The sequence below is a fragment of the Lichenostomus cassidix genome, chromosome 5, assembly GCF_008360975.1.
Source record: "Lichenostomus cassidix isolate B80296 chromosome 5, HeHo_3.0, whole genome shotgun sequence".
Lineage (NCBI taxonomy): Eukaryota > Metazoa > Chordata > Aves > Passeriformes > Meliphagidae > Lichenostomus > Lichenostomus cassidix.
This window is the reverse complement of record NC_139486.1, coordinates 4,409,326-4,432,219: the sequence shown is the minus strand read 5'-3', so window position 1 is coordinate 4,432,219 and position 22,894 is coordinate 4,409,326. Positions and strand designations below refer to the sequence as shown.

Below are 22,894 nucleotides of genomic sequence, written 5' to 3'. Positions count from 1 at the left end.
CCCCAGCACCCTCTGGGGGAAGAACCTTTCCCTGATATCCAACCTGAACCTCCTTGACACAACTCCAGCTGTTCCCTCAGGACCTAAAAACAGGAATGCAAAAGTAGTACAGAAATACCCCAGCAGAGCCTTGCCAGACTCAAGGACCACACCAGTGACTCTGTTACACATCAGTGTCTAATGCACTTCAATGTCATCAAAACAAAAAGAAACTCTTCCTCAGTTTTGGATTGCTGTGTTTATTCACCTGTTTCTCTCAGAAGGCCAACTCATTTCATTGCTGTTTAATGCTGTCTTGGAATATTCCATTTGTTTCGGTGGCATTTCTTGAGAATTCAAAACATGTTCCAGACATTTTCCTTCACCTAAAATGTAGTGAAATGAAGCAGAAAAAAAGAAAGTTGGATTAGTTCAATGTATTTCTGGATTAGTTCAATGTATTTCCTCCTTCTTTCCAGATATTTCACCATTATATAATGCTCACCAAGGAGAGTAAAGTATTTTTTTAAATTTAAAAATAGAGCTCTATTTCAGATAAGGCAAGTCACTTAAAGCCCCTCACACTAATCTATCTTTCTCAGATTGCTTTAAATTAACAAAGCTAGATGGAACTGGGATGGCAATGAACTGAGTCACTGAGAACAAATCTGTGACACTATAAACAGAATGTTTCTTTCTTTTGTCTTATTTCATTTATTTCTGGACCCACTGAACAATATGAATACCTGACAGCTTTGTAACAGAGACAGAATCTGATCAAAAGCATTAAAGAAAATTATTCTACATTTGCTTTACATCTGCTGTTTTCATTATAACCTATAAACCCTGTGAACCCATGAAAAAAATAAAAAAAAATTTCAATTCAACCAATAATAACAACAAAATTATTGAGTGGCTCCCTAATTTTACATTATTCTATCTAATCTTCCTCAAATCTGACAGTGAATGGGCATTTGATTTTCCATCTGAAATAATATCTCAGTGAGCAATCATGCTGCAACTTTATAGATTAAATCAGCACTGTCTTCAAATCTATAGTTAGCTGAAAGTACCAGTTCTGAGTGATTTATACACAAAACAAGCCCTTCCCAAATATATACTCCTAATATTCTGAATATATATGTTGAAGTGCCAGCAACCCAACAGGAGTACACAAAGTAACCCCCAGGCCATACTGCTTAGGCCAGTGGAGGACTAAGACAGAAGTGTCTTACAATACCTTCACTAGGAGGTTTGGAAGTATCTTCCTTTTCCCTTACAGAGTTTTCTTTCTCTGAGATTCTCCCATTTTTGGGTACAGGTTCTGGAGCATACCTCCGAGGAACTGGTGTCTTTAGGGGAGATTTTTGTGTATGAACATCATGGCTGGGAAAATGGCTTGAATGTGCTTCAGCAAACACTAAAAAAATTAAGTTATTTAAAGGTTAACAGTTTTCTTCACAGGAAAAGATATCGCAGAATCAAAGAATGGTTTGGGTTGGAAGGGACTTTAAAGATCATCCAGTTCCAACTTCAAGTTTCCCTAGAACCCAAAAAACAAAACCCAACTGTAGTTCATTACAGGCATCCACACAGATTATGTCTCAGTAAGATTGTTTTAAATTAAAACCAGGCCCCTCCTAGTGCAGACTTTAGTAATCAAAAATCTCACTTTAATTTAAACTGGAAGATACTGGAACATCTTCAGAATGTGGCATAAATTATACAGTATATTGGGCAATAAAACTAATTACACAGATGCAGTGTTCACTACCCATTACTGATGTGATACACAATCCAATATTAATGGACACAAAATTAATGCAAAACTATTAGTGAAAATAAAACAGTAAGAATTTGTCTCCACCTTGGGCAGGTGCAGCACTGGTAGGGAATAAACCCCTGAGAGATGAAGGTGCTTCATTAGTGAGTGATCTCTGCTCTGGTTTCTCAGAGTGTCTTGTCAGGGCACCAGAGGAAGGCACAGGACTCTGCTGCAGGCCACGTGTGTTCACTGCAGAGCTGATGAGATGGGACTAGGAGATAAAATTACAGGAGATACAATTTCTGCCCATTGCATCACAGAATTGGTAAGGTTGGAAAAGACCTTTAAGATTACCAAGTCCAACTCCTCTCCCAGCATCACTGCCACGTTTCCCCACCAAACCAAGTCCTCAATTGCCACATCCATGTTTTCTGAAAATTTCCAGGGGTGGTGACTCCACCATTGCCCTGTGCATGTTCCAATGTCTAACCATTTCCATGAAGAAATTTTCCCTAATATCCAAGCAAATCCTACCCTGGTGCAACATTTCCCCTTGTCCCATCCCTGTTCCCTGAGAGCAGAGCCTGACCTAATACCTGGCTGTCCCCTCCTGTCAAGAAGTTGTACAGAGCCAGGAGGTCACCCCTGAGCCTCTTTTTCTTCAGGCTGAGCCCCTCCAGCTCCCTCAGCAGCTCCTGGTGCTCCAGGCCCTTCCCCAGCTCCCTTCCCTTCTCTGGACACTCTCCAGCCCCTAAGTGTCTTTCCTGTTGTGACTGCTTTCACTTGCTTTGACCCACTTTCACTGGATCTTTCTTTCTACTACTAGGAAATTATTATAACACTAATACTGAGACACAGAAGAAATGATTAAGCTGAAGTTTCTGCACTGTGACTTAGATACCTGAAAGTTCATTTGTTGCTCCTGTAACTTTTCCAAGTGCTGAATGCGTTGCACCATGAAAGCATTCATTTGTTTTTCAAGCTCATTGACTCTCTGGTGGCAGTGGGGCTCCTCACATTGAGCCTTCATTTTTGTTTGCTGTTCAGACACTCGCTGCAGCTGCCTGTCTGTCTCCTGCAGTTTCTGAAGTAGTTCTGAAACTGAGTTGACTTTTGCTTCCAAATCATTTTGAACCTGCAGGAAAGGATAAAAGAAGAGAAGGGGAAAAAAACATTATTGCAGAAGATGTGTGAGCATGAAAAGAACGAAATATCCTTCAGAGAATCCTGGATTTGCATTCCAAAAGAAACAAAATTCTATTTAGCCCAAATGTTTGGTGGTTTAGCAATATTATGAATTTCTAATAGATTTTTATGCCCATTTTGTTAAATCCAAATTAGTTCCCTTTGGTATACTGCTCAGTGAGTGTGAGATGACAAACACACAAAGCAGTGAGCAGACACATTCAGGCTCTCTGGAGCAACCACCATCAATTTCAGGCTTGTTTAGAACATTTACCATTTTAAGAGGACAAAGAACTGACAGCACCAGAAGCTGCTCACTCACCTTGAGGAGTGGAGCTGTTGTAGCAATGGCAGCAGCAGTGGCTGCAGCAATGCTTGTTGCAGAGTCAACTTCCCTGAGTGCTAACCTGGAGTCACAATCAGGACTTTCCCTTTTCCCTGTGGAGGCATTTCCCAAGAGCTGTACCTTCACCTCCTTATGAACAGGAGCATTCTGAGATCTAGAAAAATAGACAAATGCCTGTAAACAGCATTTTCTCCATATGCCCTCCAAGCAAAGTGATTTCCCACATAAAGCATTGCTATCACTGGATAAGCTTTTTCCCTTGAAGTTTTGACATAAGATACTCTAGAGAATAAAATAAACTGAAAACACTTTAATGTTCTCTGTTAGTTTACTTTTTCTGTGTATGAAAGAACCCACTTTTTCCATAAAAGCTATGCATTTTGGCAAAAACTGAAGTGGTGTAGCTGTGCAGAAACAGAACAGCTCAGACACTACCAACAATTCACACTTACTTTTGCTTTAATACTGCTCTCAGAGCTTCTTTCTGGCCAGTAGCATAATGAGAAATAAAAACATCATCTGTGGGGAAGGACAAACATCCTTTGTTGAGATAATTTACACAAAATGTCTATTTCACAGGCAGAGACAAAATGTTATTTCAATAAATTTAATTTTGCCGTGAAGAATTTGTTGCCTGCAGAAACCACATGATCTATTGCAATAACAAATTGTTTCCCTTCAGTAAGAAGAAGACTTAAGTATGGTAAGAGTAAGAGCAGGCTTCATTTAACACAATTTTTCTAGCACTGAATGCTGGTATCAATAAAGTCCAATAAGAGTGAGTAAAGTCTCAATGGTAACTTGAGCTCAGACAATAAAATGCTGTCAATAAAATGCTGCAATTTCTAAATTGAAAAAAATTTAATTAATATAACCCCAGAAACTGATATTTCCCTACCATCATCATAAATTACAAAAAAATTTTCTTAATAGGTGCAAATCATGCTAAAAGGACTGCAGGCTCTCCCTCACCCACTGTTTGCTGGGTAGAGGAAACAAATGATGATAAGTCAGGTAGCTGTTGCCTGAGAGTGTAAAAGAGGAAACTAAAGCATTGATTTTTGGTCTTAAATAGGGTATTGATTTGTGTTTCTTCCCTCTATACAGCCCAAGATATCCAAGAAACCTGCAGAAGTGTATATTCCATAAAAAGCCTTCACTTCCCTAAATCTGACTGAAATTCACAGATTCGGAAATTAATGAAAAAAACAATGACCTTGTGATTTCTTAGGATTCTTAAGAATTAAAAATACACTTTTTGGTATAGGCTTCTTGAAGAAAAATATGCCTCTGTGGTACAATTATTCACAAGAGGCAAATGCATTGAAACAAGCCCCTTCCCCAAACTGTCTATTCAGAGACTTGAATTGTTTGGTTAACAAAAGGAATCTCAACATTCTGGTATGTTGGCAGAAGTCCCACTCAGTTAATCACAAAAGTGTAATGCCAGCAAGAATGAGGTAAAATTTGAAAAATTTGAAAAGCAGCCTTTGAATATTTTCATGCAGAAGTTTCTATAATGAAGGGAAATACATAAAAGCTCCCTTTTTCTTTAATTAATCAGTCTTCTTTAAAAAAAAGGGGCTGCAGCAGCAGATTGATGTGTCCTACCTTCAGGTCCTCTGCTATCTTCCAGCTGCAGTGAAGGATCATCTTGTGCTGCAGCTTCTCTAGGATAATCCTTCAGAACAAGAGCAGAAAAAGCAGAGATCAAAGCTTCTGCCATCAGTAGCCAAAATTTTAGAGGCAGATGGAATTGCTGAGCACACAAATGGTATCATTTGCACACAGTAACACAAAGGTCTTGGCACAAAACATGCAACAACCTCTACCACAGAATCATCTTGACACTGCTGTCAAGAACTCACATGGCATTTTAGGGACTAAAACTCTAGAAACACAATTCAAATTAAAAGCATATATTCTAGTTGCTCAGTCAGTTTATTCTCCCCATTTGTGGCCAAAGAAGTAGAAGTGAAACTACACCTGTTTAAGTCTAGCCTAGGTGCTAATCTCAAACAATTCAGGGTTGCTCACACACAGAGAATTAAGCACTGCTAACACTCAGTGTTAAACAAAGCCTCTCCAAAAATATCTGCAATTACACCACATTAGCAGCAGCTCAAAGAGGAAAAGCAGCTACACTGCTGTGGTGCAGAGGCTGAGCCAAAACCTTGTGCTGCTTTTAGAGGGGATAAAAGCTTTTTGAGGAAAACACTGTGCTCTTAGTTCAGCATTGCAGGAAGCAACAGCAGCTTTTCTTACCGTTTGGGATACAAACACAGCCTCTGAATTTTCGACTGGAAGCAGATGTTCTGAATATCCCTTTGTGCTTAGGGCTCCTGAAATAAAAGCAGTTTTACTGGTCAGAATAACTTGTGATGCATTTTCTGTACAGCTCCTCATTTCCCTTATCTTTGAATGCCAAAACATCACGACCCTCGTAACACACATGACCACAGAGATTGAGCTGAAGCTTAAAAACATCAATGAATTCTGTGAGTCTGAATGAGACACTTGATTTACAGCATGGGGAAAACTCTGAAAAACAGAATATTATTAAAAATCTGTTAAACAGGGATGTTTAAGAGGGATTAAACATCCTTGCCCCTATGGAGAGGGACACCTTCCACTCTCCCAGGCTGCTCCAAGCCCCATCCAGCCTGGCCTGGAGCACTGCCAGGGATCCAGGGGCAACCACAGCTTCCCTGGGCAACCTGTGCCAGGGCTTCACAGCCTGCACAACTCGCTATGTGCAAAAGAGTTCGGGAAAACAATGAGTGCTGACAATTGTAGCACGAGAATACAAAGATTCCTTAATTACAGAACTCCTCCGCGGCTGAAATCACCTCTCAGCGCTTTCAGCACAAGGCTGGGCTGAGCCCGACGGTCACTGACGCACCTGGAGCGGCGCTGGGGGACACTCGGGGTGTTGCTGTCCCGCTCGGAGGCCTGGCTGGCCCGGGGGGAGCTCCGGCTGCAGCCGAGTCCGCCGGGCAGGCAGCGAGCCCCTCAGGGAGCTTCTGCACAGCCACCGTCCCCTTCCTGCCGCGGGGCTTCTCCCTGCGCACTGCTGTGGAGCGGATCAGCACATCGCCCGCCGTCAGGCTGCTCAGCGAGTCCTCCTCGCTGGGGCTGAAGCTGCTCTCCGCTTCCATGGGGCAAGGCTGAGGGGTTCGGCTGGCGGAGCCTTTGCGAAGGTGCGGCAGTGCGGGCCGGGCGCTGCGGCGGCTCCGGGGAGCGGTTCTCTCGCACGCCGCGGGCACGGCTGCCGCCCGTGAGAGAGCCTCTGTCCCGCTGTCCAGCCCGGCCGCCTCAGCCGCTCCCGCCGCCGGCACCGGAAGCGCGCGGTGCTATGGCCACGGCGTCCCCTCAACGGCGTCCGGCGGGAAACGCGCGCCCCGAGAGGGTAAATCGGGCGGCGAGTCCGAGCGCGGCCGATTCGCCGGCCCGTGGCGAATCTGCGGGACCGACGAGGGGCGGGGCGGGGCGGGGCCCCCTCGCGCGCGCGCGCGCGCGCGTGGCGAATCTGCGGGGCTGGCGCGCGGGGCGGTGAGTGCGCGCGGGCCTCGAGCGCGTGGGGGGAAGGGCGCGTGCTCGTGAGGGACCGGGAGCGTTCCTGAGGGACCCTGAGGGACCGGGAGCTTTCCCGTGGCCCGAGAGAGCCCGTGAGGGACCGGGAACGTTCATTAGGGACCGGGAGCGTTCCCGTGGCCTGAGAGAGGCCGTGAGGGAACGGGAGCGTTCCTGAGGGACCGGGAGGGAGCCTGAGGGACCGGGAGCGTTCCTGTGGCCCGAGAGCCCGTAAGGAACTGGGAGAGACCCTGAGGAACCGGGAGCGTTCCCGTGGCCTGAGAGAGCCCGTAAGGCAACGGGAGCGTTCCCGTGGCCCGAGAGAGCCCATGAGGGACCGGGAGCGTTCCTGAGGGACTGGGAGGGACCCTGAGCAACGGGGAGCGTTCTCTTGGTCCGAGAGAGCCCGTGAGGAAACGAGAGCGTTCTTGAGGGACCCTGAGGAACCGGGAGCGTTTCCGTGGCCCGAGGAGAGCCCGTGAGGGACCTGGAGCGTTCCTGAGGGACCGGGAGGAAGCGTTCCCGTGGGCCGTGAGGAGCTGGGAGCGCTCCTGAGGTACCGGGAGCAGCCGGGAGCCGCTCCCGAGGGCCCTGGATGGGGAAGTGCCGTCCCTGCTCCTGGGTTAGCCCGGTGCCAGGCGGCTCGGTGGGTAAAAGGCCCTCTGTGCCCGGTGTTGGGCCGGGGCTTGGCTGAGCGAGTGACTCCCGAGGGAGAGGAACCCAAGGTGCCCTTGGAAGGGTGAACTGGAGGATGAAGTGAAATGAAAAGACAAAACAAAAATAAAGCTCTACGTGAAGTTGTTTTATCCTCAGGTTTTGATTTTATTGGGTCTGAAGTGCCAGCCAGGTGTGATCTCACTTCAGTAGGAGAGCGGTGATGGGAAAATGTGTATTTTCTCTCAGGGCAGACGGTCATACACGTGTTCCGTGTGCTCAGGGGAGCCTCCCTGGTGCCTCAGGTCAGCCTGACTCTGGGAACTCACCTTTGGTATTCCATTTCTACCTCTGACCGCCTTCAGAGCAGGACCCAGGCCAAATCCAGGAGACTGGGAATGATAACAACCTGTGCACCAGCTACACCTGGTTATCCAACTGATCAACTCTTCTTTCATCTTCTCCTCACTTCATTAAATGCCTCTGCCCTCCTTAAATCAATTAGTTTCAGCTTCTTTTAAATCTGATGTCAATACAGTTGTAGCCTAGTAATCCCCCATGATAGAAGAACTTTCTCTGCAGGCTGTGGGGAGTTTACCTTGACACAGTTATTTTGACTTGATATTTTTATTCTTTATCTTGCATACCCAGACCATGTGGCCCTTGCAGCAGAGGTTTATGCAGAGATCTCTGCTTCCTGCAGTGAGAATATGCTTGTTTAGAAGGGCAGTGCTGAATTTTGAAATCATGTTTAGCCTAGAGGAAAGTTCTCCAGGCTCAGTAGGATTAAACCTGAACGGTGCAGGAGTGATGTGAATAGCTCTGTAGGAAGATGTGGGGTGGGTTGGTCAAGGTGTTGAGCTCTGGAATGGGCTCTTTCCTCACCTTTTTTAAAGCTTTTTTCAGACTTGGAGGGAAAGGGGGGAAGCAGCAGGAAATCTTGAAATAATACATTTACCAGACTTTAGAATGAAGCAGATTTGCACATTCCTGGGAATGTTCAGTAGCTCATTTTTAGGTGTAACCTGTGATTTATAGCTAAAGGTGCAGCAGAGCTGTGTAATTGCACTGCCTGCCCTGTGGAATGTGTGAAATACCTGTACAGGAACAAGAGCTCCAGGCACTGCAGATCAGATGGTGCTGTAGTGCTGATGTAAATCAGAGCCTTTCCCAGGTGTCAGAGCTTTGTGAAACTACAGCTTCAATCTGCCATTTCCAGCCTTGCCAAATTAGTCGCAGAAAGAGATCAGGTTTGCTATAAACACAAATCATGAAGCAACGCTGAGTGTGAGAAAATGGTACCAACAGTTAGAGCTTTGAACTTCCCGCCTTTGGCAGAGGACAAAAGTCATTCCTGCTCCCTGCAGTTTCTGTTTAATTATCTGCATAATCTGATCTGAGAGAATTGTCACTGGTCTTGTTTTCTCACAGGCTGAGAAATGAGAGAGTGGAGTTGCCATCACTTCTCACTGGCTTATCCCAGGTGGTGGGCATGTCCATTCTCCTAAAACAAATGAGAGGTTTTGGATAGAGGAGATAGGCTGGACAGGGACTTTGGACAAGAGCATGGGGTGACAGGACAAGGGGTACTGGCTTTGCACTGCCAGAGGGCAGGGTTGGGTGGGATATTGGGAAGGAATTCTTGCCTGTGAGGGTGGTGAGGCCTCATCCCTGGCAGTGTTCCAGGCTGGACAGGGCTTGGAGCAATCTGGGATGGTGGAAGGTGTCCCTGCCCATGGCAGAGGGTGGATTGAAGGTCTGTTCCAACCCAAACCAGTTTGTGATTCAGTGACAACCTGAATGAAACCTTGTTTCTTCTTAACCACTATATCCTGTTGGTTCTCCTTCAGAATAAACTGTGTGACCTGTCTGCCCATGAGGAATTCTTGCATTTTACATCCCAGAATCATCTGTGCCCTTGGCCTCCAATCCCTGAATTGGCTCCCTGTGTGGGGATAAGATGTGTGATGTTAAGAGGCAGATGTCACAATCCCTGTGCTGCTAGGAGGGGGTGTAGGGAGAGTTCATGCTGGTGAGAGCTCCCTGGTGCTATTTTTAGTTGCTTCATTTTCTTTCTGTTGTAGAAATAATTGTTACTGTCTCTTTGTTCATGTTCAGGGAGCTTGTGTACCCCTTCCTTTCCCCCTGCTGAGAGACTGCAATAGCTAAAGCTCTCTAAAACATGAATGTCTTGCCCAAAAATTGGCAAAGCATAATAGAAGATTAATTGTAAGTAGCCCTTGCTAAAGGGCTAAATTATTTTTTTCCCCCAAGTGACCACACTTCAGTGCTCATTTTTCTTCCACAAGTTGAATTAAACTGAAGGAGCTTGTTCTTGCCAACACGTGATACTAGTTTGCATTATCATCTGTGATAATAGGTCTTAGATAACATGGAAATTAAGGTAAAAGGAAGACAAGGTTTCAGTATTCTAGGAAACCTGCAGGGATGCTTTCAAGCCTTAACTTGTTCAGTATGTTGGATTAGGCATGTCAGTCTTCCTTGAGGATGCTTGTTTAAATTCTTGGATCCGTGGCTATTTACTTCTTCCCTTTTTCTTTGTCTGTTTCATTCCTTTAAGGCCATTCTCATTTTTTCAGTGTTTTTCTTCTATTTAACTCACTACAGTCAATGACCACAACATTTGCTGTAGTTCAGGTGTTTGGTGCAGCTACACAGAAACCACTCCAGCACCTTGTGCTGCATTTATTCAGTGACTGACCTTTATATTTGCCTTTTTTCCTCAATTTTTACAGATCACATTTTGGATTATCTTTTAACTGAATACCTTCCCAACAGATAACTTCCATTTGAGTGAAATGCTAGCAAAGTTGCCTTTAAACACCCTTCGAGGATGCATAAAATTCCATTCTGATGTAAAATGTTGCAGTTTGTGGTTTTTATTTAAAACTTGACTTTTATCCTCACCTTTAGGTGACTGAATCGGAGGCGGTGGAACATGGCTGGACAAATACCGGAGTCAGATCAGATCAAGCAGGTGAGATGCTGCATTTGTGAGGGGTGGCTTTCAAAGTCTTGTGCTGCTCTGTCATGTGGAGTGAAAGGTGTAGGGCATAGGGAAGGACAAAACCTCTGAGTTACCATCTGTGTTAACACAACCAAAATTTAAACCAGTGATCATTGCCAAACAGCATGTTTTTAGTATGAGCAGCTTTGGTGCTGAAATTTCTGAGAGAGTAAATTTTTCTAGTGACTTGTCCTTCAGGTTTAGTGTCACCAGCTGGCCCATGCAGCTGTGTTTAAGAAAAATTAACACAGATTATGTTTTAATATTCATTGTCCAATTTTTATTTACAGTTCAAGGAGTTTCTTGGCACATACAATAAACTTACAGAAAATTGCTTCTTGGATTGCATAAAGGATTTCACTAGCAGAAATGTAAAGCCAGAAGAGGTAGGTAATAGCTTCTCGTGATCCTTTGGTGAAATTGCTGTGCAGCATTCCAGTTTTGGAAGCAACTTAGTTTTGATCTTTCAACTGGTTACAAAGCCAGGCAGCAGCCTTCAGTGGAGTGTGGGTGTCTGGCATGTTGCTCCCAAGTGAGTGCCTCATCCCCAGCAGTGCTTCAGGCCAGCTTGGAGAGGGCTTGGAGCAGCCTGGTCTAGTGGAAGGTGTCCCTGCCCATGGCAGGGGCATAGAACTGGATGCTCTTTGGGGTCCCTTCCCATTCTAGAAATAGTTGGCAGTGCTACACACACAGAACCTGCCCAGTCTCCATTGAGTATTGGCTGCTCATTGCAATTCCCTGTGTTTCATTCCCTGAGCTCTCAGTGGAGATTCTTGTGCCTTGGCTTCTCGTGGATAGTAACTCCATGGGCATGGAAGTTGCCCACCTACAGCCTGCATCTCATTCTTTGAAGAATCCTGCTGAAATATTTACTTACCTGCCCACGTTCCTGCTTTGTAGTGAGTCATGGGAACACAGCTCTGGCTGTTAAATCCACTTCCCTGCACTGCAGGGAGCTCCCTCATGTCGTCATCTGCGAAAAAGATTAAGCTCTCTATAAGATTAGTTGCGTGTTTTTGCTTCTTCTTGCCTGTTGAGAGGCTGTTTCAGAGCCTAATCATATTGTTGGTTAAAAATCTAATAACCTTTGCTTGACACTGCTGGGAGGAAAAAAAAAAAAACCCTACAGTTTTAAACTAACCATTGCTTTTGAGCACTTTCTGCCTCCTTGGAGTTCAACTCCTCACTGCAGGCAAAACTCATGTCTCTGTTCAGCTTTGGTTCTGCTGCCCTGAACAAAGCTCTCTTAGCTTCCCAAGGCAGATTTCCCTAATCATCTCTTCATCTGCTTTAGAGGAATTCTATTACAGGTCATAATTGTTCTTGATTAAAGATTATTTAGGTTCAAAAAATATTCTTTGATTCTTGGAGCAACCTGGTCTAGTGGAAGGTGTTCCTGCCCTTGGCAGGGGCTTGGAATGGGATGATATTTAAGGTCTCTCCCAACTCAAACCATTTTTTGATCGTGAACTGGCTTTCTTTGCTGCTGTGGATAGCAGAGGGACTGTGTCTGGTAGCACAGGAGACATCTGGTAACAGTGGAACTAGGAAGAAACTTTCTTATGGGAAGTTCTGCCCGTATTATCCATTATGGGATTTTTTGCAGAGACCCTATGTCTGGAAACAAGACAATAGTCTAAATGGACACTGGTCTGTCTGGTGTGGAAGTTCCCATATTCCTCTTTAAAGTTGTAGTTTCTTATTAAATAGTTGAGATTAATACCTCCATGCATCTCCTCTGGGATTCTACACTTGAAAAAGCCCAACTTCTGTCCTTACACAAGTCCCCCTGCAAGTCTGGATTTCCTGGGCACCATGTCAGGAACACCACTCCCTCTGGCAGCAGAGGCTTGGGGCAGTTCCAGAAGTTGTTTCCTAGGGAGACTTCACTCCTGCTCAGCAGGTTTGGCTGTAGCTGGTGCCAGGCTGAGGACAGAAGGGCAGGTGTTGGGTGGTGTGTGGAACTGCTGGAGTTTTGTCATTTCCATCCCTTCTGCTTTTCACATCCTTCTTGAGCAGCACCAAAGCAAGTTTGGTGTCCCAGGCAAAGGGATCAGCTTTCCTTTCTACCTGAATTTTTACCTTTTGCAGTGACAGAAAGGTTTTGAGCCATGGCACAGAATAGCCAATTGGTAGAACTGTAGCTTAGAAGTAATCTCACAACTCTTTCTCTACTCTTAAAGAAAGAAAAAAACACTTTAAATTTTAAAAAATACTGTGGATGGAATAGGTCTTGGTATTTATTTCCTGTCCAGCTGACTGATGTACCCTGGTGGCTCTGCTGAAGGGTAACCAAGCAGGTACCAGCAGACTGATAGAGCTAATGGGAACAAGGGCAAAAAAGGGTTAAACTGAGCTAGCAGAGAGTAGATCATATTTGGCTGTCAAAAGCAGTATATGTTTGTAAACAGAATTAAAACAAAACATACTAATTTAATAGATTTATTATTTATTTCAAAATATACAGTTCATTTCCACAAGAGGAGCCCAAGGACAAAATTATGGTGTCTCCTAGGTCCAAGGTGTTTTCCATGGAGACTAATATGAGAATGCATATTAGTAGATGTTTCAGGCATACCTCAAAAACTGAATTTCACATTTTCTACTGCCCTCATCTTGAGGCTTAACAATATGAGATGTACTCACCTAGTTGTTTATCCCTCTATGGTATTTTGTTTTGGGTCCTGGTTGAGGAAGTGGTTTAATTACTGCCTGAGACCTTCTGTTTCTGTCTTGTAGATAACTTGCTCAGATAACTGCCTGCAGAAGTATCTAAAGATGACACAGAGGATCTCCATGAGATTCCAGGAGTACCACATCCAGCAGAACGAGGCTCTGGCAGCCAAGGCAGGACTGCTCAGCCAACCTCGTTAGACCAGAGCACTGTGCTCAGACCTCAGCTGTGCCAGTGTTCCCTGGGCAAGAACACATTTGGGGATTCCTACTGTCAGGATGTGTGTCCAGCAGCTCAGAGCAGAGCTGTGGGTGCTGCTCAGGCAGTGGGAGCCATGAAGGGTTAAACAGGAGCTCAGTCGTGGTGGCCTGGCAGTGGAGTTTGTTTCCACAAGGGAATGATGAGGATACAGCTTTTCCCAGGGCCCAGACTGGTGTCTGAATTTCAGGGGTGGTGGGAGGGCTCAACTGCCTTTTGCTGAGACTGGTTGAGATGAATCAATGTACTATGGGGAATACACTTTTTTATTTAATTCAAATAAAATCAACGGGAGCCATACACATGTGTGTTCTTTCCAAAGAGCCATTTTTGGGACTCTGCTTGAAAGCAGCGTTTGTTTGCTGGGGGCTCTTTGCTCAGCTGCTCCAGAGTTCTGGTCATTGCTCTCAGGAGCTGACAGATGCCAGAGGGAGCTCAGGCAGGGGTGCCCTGCCAGCCTTGCCCCAGGTTATCTTTGCCTTGTGCCTCACCCTGTCATTTACAGGGCACAGTGTCAGTAGCAGCACTTTGCCTGATGCAGCTCCTGTGCAATCCTTGTTTCCCTCAGGGAACCCCACAGGGTCCTCCAAACACTGAGCTTGCTGCAGTTTTCTCCTTTGTGTGAATGCCAGCAGGAAATACAGGGTCTGCACAGCACAGTGTCTGTTCTGCTGCTGCAGGAGCCTAGAGAGAAGTTTGGAAAGCAGCTGGATTGGGTTAGGAAGCACAGCAGTGCTTTGGAAGGATCCTGACAGCTGAAATGCTGTAGTCAGGGCATTAGTGCAGGGGAACGACAGTGAGCAGGCACTCTGTGCTTCAGTTCTCACAAAATACAGCAATCAATGGGAACTGAACATCACAATCACCAATTTTGAGATTTCAGGTGATGAGTAGTGAAGCAAAGCTATTTCATGTCAGCTGCCAGGTTCTGTTATTTATAGAGAGGCAACAGCAAAGAACAGAAAGGGCAGGAAGACTTTTGTTACCTTCTCAGGCTTTTTATTTCTAGCAGCAGGTTGAAGGAGTAATTTCCTCCCTTTTTTTTTAATTGCTACTCAGAATCTCAGCTGTGCAGGCTGTGGATTCCTGGCCCTTGAGGGTAGCACAATGCTCCTGCCCCTTGCCCTGGACACTGCTCTGGGTGCTCCAGCTCTCCCTGGAATCCTTGTTCTTGTGCTTGCAAAGGTGGAACCAGTGGGATCCTCCAGTCTCACGTCCCTGTGTTTTGTACTTGCTGTATCACAGCTCTTTCTTACTTTGCCTGTGCCTTGTTACCTTGGAGATGGTTAAGAGCTCACTCTGAAATAGGCAAAGCTAAAAACCAGCCCAAATAAGGCAGCAAGTCTCCAATGCCCTGTTTTTACAAAGGAATATCAGGCTAAAACGGTACAGAATGTTTGCTACACTCAGGCCACAAATGTTGTGGCAAATTAGAATCAACACATCCATAGTAAAGACTGAAGGCTTTCCTTAAAGAAGCTCTCTTTTTGTTAAACATTTGAAAGTAATCCATGATGAGATTTTCCACCGGATCTTCATGTGCAGAGTTGCTCAGAAAAGTGCCTGAAGAGTTTAACTGATGCAAGTGGAAGATTTTCATGTCTTCTGAACAAAAGCACCTTGGGGCTGAAGTGAGGGGGGTTAAAAAAAAAAACAAAACAAACTCGGTATTTGGGGGTAAGAATGTATTTAGATATTTATTAAGACAGATTTCCTGAACAAGAGGTCAAGCAAGTTTTAAAGGGACTTAGTTAATAAATTACCCACTTTCAGGTTTGGATAACCCATTTAAGTCCAAGCTCTATTTCACTCCAAAAAAATGTTGTGATCTTTCAAATCCAGGTGACAAGTTGCATACAGATGATACAAATACATTTTAGCTTGGAAATAAAGTGCATCCAGGTAACTAAAGCATCCAGGTGACAAAAATAAATAATAAAAATGGGATTAGGGTTTTACTCTGGACCCGAACAGAAAGACAACAGCATTTTCTTGAATGTTGTTAAGGGGTGTCAAGAGGAGGTGAATCACCTTGCTGAGGCACAATACATGCATGAATGAACCCAACTCTGAGGGAAGAAGGAGCAAAGGGTGAAAAATGGAATGTTGCTGAGGAAGGAGTACTGAGAAAGCTGTGGAAAAAGTGAGTGGAGGTGGGAGGGGAGGGAGCAGGAGGGCAGCCTGCCAAAATCCAGCTCAATGAAAGCGAGCTGGTAAACAGACACTCATTTGGAGGAGATGCTCACAGCAGCAGCGACAGGAACACGGATCCTTCCTTCTGGAAACACACACAATTACTCGGCTGCCCACAGAAACCAGAAGAGTTTCAGCAGGAAGGGTCAAATGAGAGCCTTGTTCCAGAGTGCCCTGGACAGCAGCAGTGCTGGCAGAGCCATCAGATCAATCAGCTGGAAGATTATAATAGAGGCTCCTTGAATTCTCTCCAGGATAAAAGCAAAGCCCCAATTTATGTAATCCCCTGCTGAGAGCTTCAACTACTGAGCTCTGTTGGAAGGCAAGAGAAGGAGTGACTGCAGTGCTCTGTCAGGGAGTGTGGGTGAAACACTGAGTGTGGCTGTGGCTTCAGAGCAAGCAGGCAAATCCTGTGTGCTCTGACATACCCCACTCTGGGAACTGGAGCTTAGCAACAGCTCTTTTTTCAGCATTTTCTCTTAGCCAGGTTGGGAAGTCAGCACATGGCATTTGAGGAATCCAGTTCAAATCTTAGGGAGTCCATTAAGCTCAGCTCTGAAATTCCTTGAGTGAGTCTGGCCCAAACTCTAAGAGTTGTAAAAGCAATTAGAGCTTGTGACACCTGAATGTGCATCATGCCTGCACCTTGAATTTCCATAGGACAGCATTAAAATAATTCCAAAAGTTACAATTCTGCTTAATATTAGAGGGTTTTTTAAATTATGTTTTACCTGAACTTTCTGCTTCTTTGTGTTTTGGTGTCAGGGAGCAGCAGGTTCATAGAGTGGTGTTAACCCTGCACAGGGATGCTGCAAAGTGCCTCCAAGCCAGAGAGAAATCACATTCTCATCAATTGTTCAGGGTTCTCCGAAGGAAAAGCAGCAAACAAGGAAAACTGCAGCAGCAGCAGCCAAACCGCAGTCACAAAAATCAGCTCCCTCCTGCACTGCCTGTGGATAACATTATTCCATAATTATTCCCACAGGATTAAGTGGGGCTGCTCTCACATACTGAGTTAAACACATTCAAATACTTGCACACACCAGCAAATTATCTTACTTCTTACTACTTCTACTGCCAAAACATTTCCTTCTCAGAAAGGCATTCTCCTGTCCTCCTGAGGGCAGCCACTGCCCCCAAGCCCCTCCATGCCACTGGGATGGCACACAGTGGTCACCTGCAGGGTAGGGAACAGAGCATGCACAGAAGGAATCAAAGGTGGGGCATTTTCTTTCTTTTTTTTCTTTTAAAATAGCTTTATTTATTCATAAGGGAAATAAAGGAGCATCGAGAGAGATGGTTTTAAGCTAAACACATAAACAAGCACCTTGTTAAAACAGAAAAACACACTCTTGTGCAATACAACAAAGTATTTCATACAAATTCCACATCTTACCCCCTCCTTAGGAAACCAGCATAGCTGGCAGGAGCATGGTAAATTAGGTCAAGCTGTACCCAGATGAAGGATTAGAGGAGGAGTTTGGGAATTGCTGAAGACACCAACAGTGCTGGAATGGAAATGTCGTTGGGTTCCTCTGAACAGCAGGAAGGGAGAGAGACATCACCAGAGCCACAGCAACCAACCCAGAGCAGAGTCACCAACAGGCTCAGGGTGAGGGTTAAACACACAAGTGACAACTACCTGCAGGTTGTGGCAGCTGTAGCAGAGCTCCAGGGCAGGTTTTCTCTGCTGGCAAACACTGTAACAGGGAAAGTAGAGCAAAGCTTCCGTGGTTAGTGCATGGAGTGAGGTGTGCTGGTGCATTAAAGCCACGTGTCACCAAACAAAGACACTTTCTCGTGTTTGAAAACTCTCAGGATGGGATAAGCAACACCATAAGGTTGTTAACCAATATAAACAGCTGCAGGGCTGAAGCAGAACCGACCTGCTCTGAGCCGGAATTTAGTTTCTCTGCAATGGGAGGGAGCAGGAATAGCAGCATAAATAGCAAAGATAATTCAAAACAAAGACAGCGCCAGACAAGTCCTATTCTTAGAAAATCTGCTTTCACAATTAACACTGTTTTAGCCTTCCAGTTTTCTTTAAATGACAGCACAGTGAGTATTTGTCATTGGGCTGTGGCTAATCACAAAACCCACCACTCAGTGGCATTGAAACAAGCACAAGTTCAGATCAAAAGCACTGGAACAAAAAAAACCTTAATTTACATATTGCTCCAAAACAATGGATGGAACTAATAAATGGAATTTCAGGAACTCACAGATCTCCAAAGCAAACAAAAAACCCCAAATAAATCCCAGCTACTCAGTGGTAACTGATAAAAGTGAAAACTTTAAACTCTGAGACCTCTTAAAAATCCATCCTATTTGGTGTGAGGTAAGATGGGAGAATGACAGATTTTCTCAAAATTTGAGTGCAATAGTTTAACAGTGTGAGCTAATTATAAAATGTCATTTTCCTAAGCCCTGGAATTACAGTGAGTCAGCCTCTGGCAACATCCCCTTTGGTTCCACTAGTTTATTATGTTTCCTACATCTCCAGAGCCTTTATCCTGCACACTGTAGCAAATAATAAAAATCACAAGAACAGAAAAGGACAAATAACCAAGATTTCAGTGCATCATTTCTGCAAAGGCAGAGGCACAGTGAAGTAAACAGCTCAACATACTTTTGTGAACACATTAATCTCTTATTTCAGCTGGTAAATCTGACTCTTGGCTCATGTCAGATTTCCTTCAAGACATCAAACCAAACCTGCTCTTTCCTTAAAAAGAAGACAACAGTATTTCTTAGACTTACTGCTGTGAAAGAATTCCAATAAATGCTGCCCAAAAAAACCATTTTGCTGCCTCAGCTACTCAAGAATATTCTTAATGGGGAAAAGAAAATGTTACAAAAGTATTAATTTTTTTAATGTGACATTGCATCTGGTTGACAAACCTGTCTGGAGAGAGAAGGTTCTCTCAGCAGTGGATATTCTGACTGAGACACAGGAGTTGCCAATCCTTAGATTCACATTCTCTCTCCAGCTCCACATCAAAGCCATTCTGAGTAATTTTGGTAGCCATTACTGCATGGCTCCCCCTACAAAAAAAAAAAAGAGAGAATATAAACCCATTTAAAAAATTTGTCTATTCTAATAGTGCACCTTTAGAAAAATTAGATTCAAGCATGCATAAAAGCACAAACAGTGATTTAATCACCTTTTCTCTGCTGCCTGTGAAGGTCAGATACATCATCCTTCATGAAGACACATTTCTTTATCCTTGTTATGTTTTTCTTTCACTGGTAATTACTACTGAAAATCTGCTTAACCTCTGTCAAAACAATGACTTGTTATTATTGTTCTGACAATTCTGCTTCTCCTGCCTGATCTGTTCAGGCTGATTAAGCAAGAGAAACTTTCTCAGGCACCAGCAACCCCATGGAACAGCCAAAAACAAGCAGGGGTTTAACTGGGTGTTGCTAAACTTTCAGATCAGAAAATAAAAACTCATTAGTACAAATGTAGCTGATACCCTGGATGGAAACAAAGTGAAAACTGAAACAAGTAAGGAAATGAATCTTACCTTATGTCCTTGCATGGAAACATTCCAAACGTCCCAATCTTTCAGATTTATGCTAACAAAAAAAATAAGAGACCTGCCAGAAATCTGCCAGCTCCTTGTATCAATTGCAGGAAATGAGGGAAGAGTCTGATTCTCTTATAACCCTTTTAAACAGGGTAACTTTTTTTTTTCTCCCCCCCTCCTAAGGAAGCTTGAAATAACAAGTATCATTTTGAGGAAAGCCTGTAGGAGATCAGAAGGCAGGAGAACAGCACAAAGACTGCCACGAGGGTGTTTTATTTTCACTTGCTCTTTGGAACACGATACCCAATCTCTTATGTTAAAATAATCCCAATTCTGTATAATCATAATTACTGTGTCTTCAACAGCATAATCTGTCATTCAGTGCAAGACACTTTGGGGTTTTCCTTTATGTCAACAAAGTATCAATTAGGGGATTATTGCAGAGTTAGAAATTTTAGATTTTATTAGGGTTTCTTTTTGATTTGACCTGTAACCCAGGACAGCCCAGTAATACCAGTTACATCTTCTTTCCCCTGTGATACTTTTAAACATCATAGGGAACTACTGCAAACATCTCCTGAATAACCTGATATGCTCCTTCCCAGAAAGATAAAACCAGGAAATCAGTGACATGCTGGAGGCTTTGCCAGTGGCTTGGTACAAAGTCCACCTTTCCCTGCACGTTTAATGCTGTGCCAGAATAAATTTTGTTTCTGGGGTGAGCAGTGCAAGGGAAACAGGTGGAAGAGGAAGCAAGAGAGCAAGTTCTCTCTCTCACAGGGCTAGAATGAGTTTCCCTGTTCCCTGGGATCATACCTGGAGCCTTCCAAGCAGTGTTTTAAACACTCCTAAGAGACAGGGAGCAGCAGTCAGCTGGGAGCACACGTGGGGAACATCCAGACGGGCAGGAGCTCCTCCATCCTCCGTGCCTGTTCAAGATCTCACAGTGTGCACACAGGTTAGAGAGCAGAGATCTGCACAACAGGTAATCAATCCTGTTATTTCCCCAGATTTCAGATCTGCTTCTGCAAATATTAAACATGTGACCCATGTTACTTCCTTTGAAGTGAGTATTGCTTTTTATTCGTAGCTATTATAAGATTAACAGTAGAAGTTAGCTCTGGAAAAAGTCTTTACAGTAATTTATGGAGGTTAACTTTCCTATTTAGGTTAAAGTCCAGACATTTACAAGAACAATCACTTAAATAAAAATAGAATATAAAGCCTATGTTTAAAACATGGCCTTTATTAGCGCTGTCTAGTGAGCTCCATATTTATCTTACATTGAAATAGTTCTGCTTTGCTTAAGAAAAGACAGAAAAAGTGCATTTACAAGAGTACTTTTTCTTTAATTTCCTGCGAAAATGGAAGGAATTGGAATCACAAGTTGACAAATGTTGTAAAATGAAATTTCAAGAAACATCAATTTTAGTAATGCTACGCCATCACTAGTGTTTCCTCCTGACCTTCTGCCGTGTGGAACCAGAATATCCTGATATACAGTCTAGAGCATCTATGTTATTACTCTACAGCATATTAAACACAGAAAAAGGGGGTTCAGTCCCCCTTCCAATGTACAAACATGAATAAAAAAATTGATTAAAAAAATCACTTTTTATACATAATGTATATGCAAACTGCTTTAAATACATGGGTTTGGAAGAGTTATTTACAAACTGCATCTGCCCGTGGGACAATCCACAGGCAGAGCACACACAGTTGCTTTACTTTATTGGTGCATCTCAACTTTGGGAGATATAAATTTATTCGGCAGTACAGCAAACACAAGAACTTGTGACAAAGCATCTTTAAGGGCAACCCAAGAAAATTTTGTTCCTCCAAACAAGGTTAAGTACTAGGACTGCCAAAGTTTCCAAATCAAGTTTTAGTTGAACCCAGATGCCTGCTGGCAGATCTGTGTGGTGGAGGATGTGTAGACAGACCCATTGGAAGTACAGGCTTGGCTACTGGATAACTCCTCCTGAAGAGCCAGAACTGATAAGGATGTTTTGTCCAAAGAGTGAACTAACCTAGAATTTTTTTTTTTCCAATTTTATTAATATTTTAAAAAATACATAAAAATACAACATCCAATGTCTGAATAAATATATTTAACAAGTTGCAAGATACCTTATTTTACACAAAAATTTCAGCTTTAGAAATCTTGTTAAATAACTTCATTGTTGTTATATATTCATTTTTCTTCTTTTTGTAACAAAATAAAAACTCTGAAATTACATAGAAAAAAGACAAAATATTTTTGTCAAGGGATAAGATAGTCCACTGAAAACCTATTCACAATTCCACTGTAAACATTAATAAACATTAAAACATTTGCATAATTGTGTGCTCAAAAATCCTATAAAAAGTGGAAGACTTATTACAACTGTAGTTTTCAGTCAACTACACTTCCTTTCACAATTTATTTTGTCCCATTTACAGCTTTAAAACTGGGCACATTGCTGAACACATACTTTGGCAGTTCTGTATAGCAAGTGCTTCCACAAAGAGGAACTACTCACCAAGAGTTACCCACAGCTCGGTGAAAGTGCAGCAGTTACTCAGTTCTTTTGGATAATACTCTGATGTCTGCTTGGTGCACTTGCTTTTTTTATTTTTTTATTCTTTTTTTAAGATCACCCTAGAACACCTGAATGCTTCATTGGACATAACTTTTCAAATTTGATAAGTGCCCTTTCTCTGTGTTAAGAAAAAAAAAAAAAAACAACAAAAAAACAAACAAGAAACAAAAACAAACACAATGACAAGGATGTCACGTTGTGCCTACAAACCTTCAGTTACCAATGAGCTTAAGTTCTCTGAACAGTAAATTAAACAAAAGAAGAGGGTAGGAGGGGGGAACAGGTACAGTCCAGCAGTGGAAGTGTGTACAGGATATACTTGGCAATGTCAAACCAGTTGAGTGCTTTCTGTGGCTGAATTTCAGGGTTTATGTCCATGGCAGCAAGCTGCTGGCAAGGCAGAGAAATGTTTATCACCTGCATTCCACAGCCAGCACGTTCTGGGGAGGAGAGGAGGACGAGGGGCTCATTCCAGTGTCTGAGGAAGCAGATGACATGGATGCTCCTGTGTGTGACACTGAACACAACAACACATCAGTGTTAGGTTATCCAAGCAGAGCTCACAAGGAAGGTTTTCGTGGTTATTAGGTTGTTTAAAAGACATCAAAGCAGCAGCACAGGCACAAAAAACTGATACAGAGTTTTTGCCAATTGCTTTCACTGCTCTAATCACAAGATTAGCTTCACCCAATTATTGAAAAGGTAACTCAGATGAGTCGTTGCAGTAATTGAAAACATTGCACTAGGAAGTCCAAGTTTCTAATACACAGTTATAAAATAGACAGCAAACGTTTCTGTTAAGTTCAAGCTCTGAAAAGCCACAAATATTCTTTCTAAAAATGTATGCAAACAGATGGCAACACTTTTCTTTCTTCAAAAATATCAATTAAACTCGAGTTGCTTTGAGTTTTGCACTTTTAAACAAATTAACTCCTCATGGGAATCATAAAGCAAATCTCAACCTTACCTTCTCTGTCTTTCTTTTTTAATCGTTTCCTTCTCCTGTCTATGGTTGCTACTTCTGACTTCAAGGACATGTAGTATTTTCGTATCTCCTGTAGCTTTTCTTGTAGGAAGGAGATCCTTTCAGTGCTGCTCATATTGTCCAGTTCATCTGTAAGTGG

The 22,894-nt window shown here is 43.4% G+C and overlaps 3 protein-coding genes and 1 long non-coding RNA gene across 21 annotated transcripts in view; 1 reads left to right on the top strand and 3 right to left on the bottom strand.

Moving 5' to 3' along the window:
- KIAA0586 (KIAA0586 ortholog) overlaps nucleotides 1-6,676 on the bottom strand; it is a 67,212-nt gene extending 60,536 nt beyond the window's left edge. For all 5 annotated transcript variants that reach the window (XM_085061051.1, XM_085061056.1, XM_085061052.1 and 2 more), the window contains exons 1-9: nucleotides 6,178-6,676; nucleotides 5,541-5,617; nucleotides 4,887-4,956; nucleotides 3,728-3,794; nucleotides 3,252-3,429; nucleotides 2,646-2,879; nucleotides 1,847-2,015; nucleotides 1,220-1,399; nucleotides 248-365 (exon numbers count right to left, since the gene is read on the bottom strand). In XM_085061051.1, the coding sequence (XP_084917177.1) occupies nucleotides 248-365; nucleotides 1,220-1,399; nucleotides 1,847-2,015; nucleotides 2,646-2,879; nucleotides 3,252-3,429; nucleotides 3,728-3,794; nucleotides 4,887-4,956; nucleotides 5,541-5,617; nucleotides 6,178-6,433 (1,349 nt within the window). In that variant the 5' untranslated portion in view covers nucleotides 6,434-6,676. The remainder of the gene's footprint in view (nucleotides 1-247; nucleotides 366-1,219; nucleotides 1,400-1,846; nucleotides 2,016-2,645; nucleotides 2,880-3,251; nucleotides 3,430-3,727; nucleotides 3,795-4,886; nucleotides 4,957-5,540; nucleotides 5,618-6,177) is intronic.
- A 21-nt stretch (nucleotides 6,677-6,697) lies between these two features.
- On the top strand, nucleotides 6,698-13,762 carry TIMM9 (translocase of inner mitochondrial membrane 9). Its single transcript, XM_085061072.1, has 4 exons — nucleotides 6,698-6,827; nucleotides 10,437-10,500; nucleotides 10,821-10,916; nucleotides 13,270-13,762. Exons 2-4 carry the CDS (start codon nucleotides 10,462-10,464, stop codon nucleotides 13,402-13,404), a joined length of 270 nt encoding a protein of 89 aa, XP_084917198.1. The 5' UTR covers nucleotides 6,698-6,827; nucleotides 10,437-10,461; the 3' UTR covers nucleotides 13,405-13,762.
- Nucleotides 10,783-13,309, bottom strand: LOC146435817 (uncharacterized). The gene is made up of 2 exons (XR_014852392.1): nucleotides 13,177-13,309; nucleotides 10,783-11,503 (listed from the first exon to the last, which is right to left on the bottom strand). It is a non-coding gene; the product is annotated as an uncharacterized LOC146435817 (long non-coding RNA).
- A 1,370-nt stretch (nucleotides 13,763-15,132) lies between the features above and the next one.
- Nucleotides 15,133-22,894, bottom strand: part of ARID4A (AT-rich interaction domain 4A) — a 53,973-nt gene continuing 46,211 nt past the window's right edge. For 2 of the 14 annotated variants that reach the window (XM_085061057.1, XM_085061071.1), the window contains 3 exons: nucleotides 22,738-22,884; nucleotides 18,820-22,287; nucleotides 15,133-18,700 (listed from right to left, as the gene is read on the bottom strand). In XM_085061057.1, the coding sequence (XP_084917183.1) occupies nucleotides 22,184-22,287; nucleotides 22,738-22,884 (251 nt within the window). In that variant the 3' untranslated portion in view covers nucleotides 15,133-18,700; nucleotides 18,820-22,183. The remainder of the gene's footprint in view (nucleotides 18,701-18,819; nucleotides 22,288-22,737; nucleotides 22,885-22,894) is intronic. The other 12 variants (XM_085061064.1, XM_085061067.1, XM_085061065.1 and 9 more) reach the window with 12 other exon arrangements.